The following is a 5,548-nucleotide window of genomic DNA, read 5'->3' on the forward strand; positions in this document are numbered from 1 at the left end:
TGGAATATTCTTGTGTATTTTCTGTTCTGTACTAGAGGCATCTTTCTGTTATGAGCACTACCATACAGCTAACTGTAAGTTGACAGCACACCATGTGTTTGTTACGATGCCTCTATAATACTTGCTCTATAAATAGAGCACTGTGTAATACTCAGTTTCTATGTCTAATGAAATTATCAATTCCTATATTCTTACATGGAGCTTAGTCTCCTCCCCCCTTTAGTTTGTCCAACCACTATTTCTAAGGTTTTTTCCATTTTGTCTTTTAGTTTTCCAGCAATAGTACCTAGATGTTCCAATCTGTTGTTCCATCTTCAACCACCACGCACCTTTTCATCAAATTCCCCAATCACCGATCTGTCGGACGATGAAAGAAATTTGTCCAAATGAATGGAGCATGTGGCTCATGCGTGGCTTACTGTGCGTGTGGGCCTCACGTGCCACCGCGCCTATGGGAGTCGCCACGCGGGAGCACCTTCGGGGCTAATGACTTCAGATCTTTTAGATCTACGTGCTTCTTTATTAGTTTGTGTGGCACATGCCACCACCATCGGTGGTGGTCCTTTGCGGATGTATCGGGTCATTTTCGGATTGCTATTCTTTTATGTTCTTGCTTTCTCTAACTAGCAATCAAGATGACTTGATCGTGATAGTCTCTTACAGTTGGACCAAATTAGCAAAATGCAATGCACCCCTCTCGACTACAACTTTTAGTCGTAGGTTTATAGTTTGTTTATCAGGTTATGTTAAAACTGCTTTTAAGTGGCTTTTCCTATGGGAATGGGTTAGAGTAAATCTTTTGCCATGATAACTCATTTTGTTGTTATTATTTTTAGTGTTATTTTTGCTTATTTTGATATGATTGTTAGGACTCCTACTTCAATAAATCTTGTATCATTGTAACTACTTAATTTATCTATAAAATACTTTACTTGTACCAAAAATATCAGCTCAATACGGCCATCAAACAAAACGCATTGGATCAAGTGGCCGATTCATTAAATGCACACATGCATTGGACCCAAGTCGTCTACTTGGAAGACAGGTCTTCCTTTTCACTTTATATCAGCATCCTGCATCTGGCACTCATTTTCCCACAATATCTATCAATCATGTCTATCCATTTCCAGCACTTTATTTTTATAGAATTTTCCGCCACGAGGGTAATCTCAACCATTATCTTCTGTTCAATTTTCCAGGATGACATGCGTCAAGAAACTAGCCGAATCACCTGGCCTCACTTCTATTCCTTCGTTTTACACTTACACCACAAATCCCAAATTAGATGAAGCAGTTTCAGAGGACCCAGAAGACTCGATCCCCGTCATTGACTTCTCTTTACTCACCTCAGGCACTCCCCAACAACGGTCCCAAGCTATTCAAGAGCTTGGCAAGGCCTGCAAGGACTGGGGCTTCTTCCTGGTAAAATATTATTAATCAAGTTTTAACAAATTCTTTTCTTTACCAGTGTAGATATATCGTATATATATCATGTAGTTCGTGCATGCGTGCTCATGAGTTTGAAAACTTGTCTCAGCTGATCAATCATGGCGTACCGGAGAAGCAAATGGAAGCAGTGATAGAGTATATTAGAGGGTTTTTCGATCTGACAGAGGAGGAAAAGAGAGAATTCGAGGGGAAGAACTTGTTGGACCCGATCAGGTGCGGAACCAGCTTCAATACATCATTGGAGAATGTTTTCTTCTGGAGGGATTTTCTCAAAATCCTTATAAATCCTGATGATCATGAGTTTCAGTTCCCCAACAAACCTGCTGGATTCAGGTATCTTTATATATGGCTTAGCAATTAGCTACTGCACTTAATTCTTCATTACCGATAATACAATACTATAGTACTCTCTGATGATCTAGATCTTCAAAGGTGGATCATAAAGTTTCTGTGATCACTTCGGCGGCCTGAAAATTTTCATCTAGAAGATGAAACTGTTTACCATATATGCATGATGTAATTCAAGAACATGAAACCAGCAAATAATAATCCAAAATATGCTAAGAAATTAGAATCGGTCGTCCAGAGAAAATTAGAACTTAGCAGTCTGAACAGATGGATCCTTTGTCTTCTTTCATGATTTGTCAATTTGAAACATTTGTCTACACGTCCAAAGTACTGAGCATGCAATAATATTAGACGACTCATGTTCAGAATGGCCAATTCAAATTGGCTACTCATTGCTATCATGACTACAGGACAACCTCAAGTTGATACCCGTGATGTTGAGCTGATGGAGAATTTGAGAGAGTATTAATTGCTACTCGGTATCATTAGGATCGGCTGATCATGCGATACAAAATTAACAATGATGTTACCATATATTAGTTGACATGATCCGAATGATACGATTCATGACAAAATATATATATTTTCTCAAGTAAAAGGAATTCTAATATTATTTAATTGGATCTGCGCGTGCTCTTAGATTTATAAATTCGTTGCTGTTGTTGTTGCAGGGAGGCTTCATTGGATTACTGTAAAAGAATACGAGAAGTGGCACGGGAATTACTCAAAGCAATATCAGTGAGCTTGGGATTGGAGCCCTGCTACATCGAAAAGGCCACCAATCTAGAATCGGGTTTACAAGTCTTCATTGCAAACCTCTACCCTCCGTGTCCACAGCCAGAACTTGCAATGGGTTTGCCCCCACATTCGGACCACGGCCTCTTGACTCTCGTCATGCAGAATGGAATTGGTGGACTCCAAACACTGCACAATGGGAATTGGGTCAATGTCAATGCCATTCCCAACTCCTTTCTAGTCAATACTGCCGATCAACTTGAGGTGCAAACCTCGAACAATTAATATTTCTGCATGTCTTAATTTTAAATCCATAATCCTATATAGTAGTTTTAAGTGATTTTTTTTTTTTTTTAATATCGATGATTTGAAGAGCTTTCCTACTCATAAGCCCACATACCACACACTACACTTTTTTTTATTTATTTTTTATTTTTTATTTTTATTCTTCTTAAACTAATTGAAATTCTTCTATATACTCATTATCTATATACCAAACATCTAGTAAAAGAAAAAAAATTTTAAAAAAAAAGTGTGGTATGTGATGTGTGGACTTATGTTTAGAATTTTCCTTTTCTTAATCATTGAATACTATCATATATATATATATATATATATATTCTTTGTACACAATGATATTTTAGTTCTGTATTAGATTTTGAGTAATGGGAAGTACAAGAGTAACGTCCATCGAGCAGTGGTGAACAACAAAGCTACGAGGATGTCACTAGCCATTGCGAACGGGCCTTCATTGGAGACGATGATCAGGCCAGCACCTGAGTTGGAAAGCAAGGAGCAGGCAGCAGCATACATTGGGATGAAATACAAAGACTACATGGAACTTCAACAAGGCAACCAACTTGATGGGAAATCCTGCTTGGATCGTGTTCGAGCTTTCAATTAATTAATGAATCTTGTCGTACGTACTGTAATAATTAGTTAATCATCAAGACGCTAGCTGTTCACGATGATCGATTCTCAAGTATTTATGCTTTCAAATGCTTTCGAATAATGCTTGTGTATTTAGTTATTGGATCTTATCGATCGGATCAAGCACTTATAAACCCGAAAATCATGGATGATTTCATCATGATGAGCGATAAATATTAATGGAAGCTTCATGTTTCCAGGCTTCAAAGGCCGGAAGCCCCAACAATTGTAATTTATTTCCAGTTTTGCTATGCCAGAATAATTTTGACAGTGTCCTGTGGTTTTGTGTAAACTTATGCGATGTTGCGCTTTTGATCTGTCTAAAAATTACACAAGACGATAGAGAGATAATATTTAAGTGGTTCAGCAACTTGCCTACATTCACTGAAGCGGAAACTCAGTATTTTCAATATGTTTGTATAAAATTATAAACACTCATAAACAAGCTTTATATCTCTCAAATGGCCCTCTGTTCTGGGATTTCCTAGAACTCAAATTTCGCTCTCAACCCTCTGCTTGATCTCTCATCGTAGTGAAGATGATTTTAATGTTCAGCAAATGACTTCTTTTTATAGGAGAAGTCATGGGAGAAACTCTCACACTTCTTGACCAAGATGGAGGTTTCTTTCGGTGCACAAATATTGATCAATATTTACTGCTAGAAACTTTCGGTGGCTGGTTTGGCTGGCTACATATTCAAATGGCATTTCACACTTAGGAAGTTTTCAACATGCGATTCACTGGCATATATTTAAATATGCCATCTTGCTATAAATGATGCGTTCTGCTGCTATTTTAAGATGAATAAGAATCCAGGTCTGCAGACCGAACACGTTGATCACTAAAAAGAGGTAAGTACAGAGTACCACATGATCAGGATTCTCGTATCGTTCTGGGCTTTTGCCTCGCCCAATAAACAATTCAAGCCTCTGAATTAGCTCTTTGAGGTCTTGATGGTGTGTGGGAGTATATTCGTGAATGTCCCTAGAGGGTGTGGATGCGACCTCTTTCTTGTCTTCAGTATTCAGTCAAAAAATTCTTTATTTATGTGGATTCTATTTCTAATAAGACGCTTCCTTTGAAGTTTGTGGCTGTTAAATATGGAAAAATATAGTTACAAACACAATTGTGCACTAATCTGTGTACCAATATGATGTGATTGGTCAAAAAGTAGATTTTATTAAAAACAGTGTTAATTTAAATTTTAAGTATGAATGAATCAGTATTGGTACACAGATTAGTACGCGACTGTGCTTGTATATAGCAAAACTCGTTAAATATATGGTCCAAAATACGCCAAGAAATTAGAATCGGAGGTCCAGAGAAAACGACCCTAAAATTGCACGTGAATTAACTAACGGAATAGATAGCCTAGGCCCTAGTACTTTACGTTCCTTTCAGTTCTACCTGATTATAAAGTCTAACGTACGTATGTATGACGGCATTAATTATGTGTTGAAAATTGTTTTATGCTTTGTTATTTTTTCTTATTGAAATTACCCACGTATCCTTATATATTAACAAAAAGACATACTAATTTATTTAATAAATTGATTAATAGCCAATTATGCAATTATTTAATAAATTAATAAGCAATAATATGCGTAAAGTAAATAAAATGTATAACACCAAAAGTTGATAACAGATGGAAATCCTTCAAAAATTGATAACAGATGGAAATCCTTTAAAGAGTTCTTTAAAGGTAAAATCCTACAAAACAACCAGCTAAAAAAAATCAATTTTATTATTTAAAAAATAATTACAACCAGCTAAGGTAGAGGAATTGACATTCTTACTTGACCAGACATGTTTGAATGTACTGTAGTAGTATCTAAAACCTCTGATGATCTTTAAACATTGATTTTTTTACTAGAACTCTAGTGGCTCAATCACAATTACGCTATCTCAATCTTGGATCAATGATCACATTCTTTGAGAGAAATAATATAAAAATTCTCCAAGGAATATTCTCAACAGAATATGTACTAGAAAGTGCTCTAAAAAAAATTCAAAATTGAATCTCTACAGATCCTAACCAGTAGGATTCCCTAAGTTACGGGTGTAAAAAAAATTAGTGAACCAGTAA

At 36.4% G+C, this 5,548-nt stretch overlaps 1 protein-coding gene across 1 annotated transcript; it reads left to right on the forward strand.

Annotated features, from left to right (window-relative positions):
• Nucleotides 1–1,115: 1,115 nt before the first annotated feature.
• LOC122314503 (2-oxoglutarate-dependent dioxygenase 19-like) lies at nt 1,116–3,732 on the forward strand. Its single transcript, XM_043130134.1, has 4 exons — nt 1,116–1,422; nt 1,538–1,782; nt 2,469–2,796; nt 3,188–3,732. The coding sequence occupies exons 1-4, from the start codon at nt 1,201–1,203 to the stop codon at nt 3,434–3,436; spliced, it is 1,044 nt and encodes a 347-aa protein (XP_042986068.1). The 5' UTR covers nt 1,116–1,200; the 3' UTR covers nt 3,437–3,732.
• Nucleotides 3,733–5,548: the final 1,816 nt, after the last annotated feature.

The sequence above is a fragment of the Carya illinoinensis genome, chromosome 6 (genome assembly GCF_018687715.1).
Source record: "Carya illinoinensis cultivar Pawnee chromosome 6, C.illinoinensisPawnee_v1, whole genome shotgun sequence".
Taxonomy (NCBI): Eukaryota; Viridiplantae; Streptophyta; class Magnoliopsida; order Fagales; family Juglandaceae; genus Carya; species Carya illinoinensis.

Coding starts and splice junctions, on each gene's coding strand:
- LOC122314503 (XM_043130134.1), top strand. CDS start 1,201: ATGACATGCGTCAAGAAACTAGCCGAATCACCTGGCCTCACTTCTATT. Junction 1,423..1,537: donor AGGACTGGGGCTTCTTCCTG/GTAAAATATTAT, acceptor AACTTGTCTCAG/CTGATCAATCATGGCGTACC. Junction 1,783..2,468: donor AACAAACCTGCTGGATTCAG/GTATCTTTATAT, acceptor TTGTTGTTGCAG/GGAGGCTTCATTGGATTACT.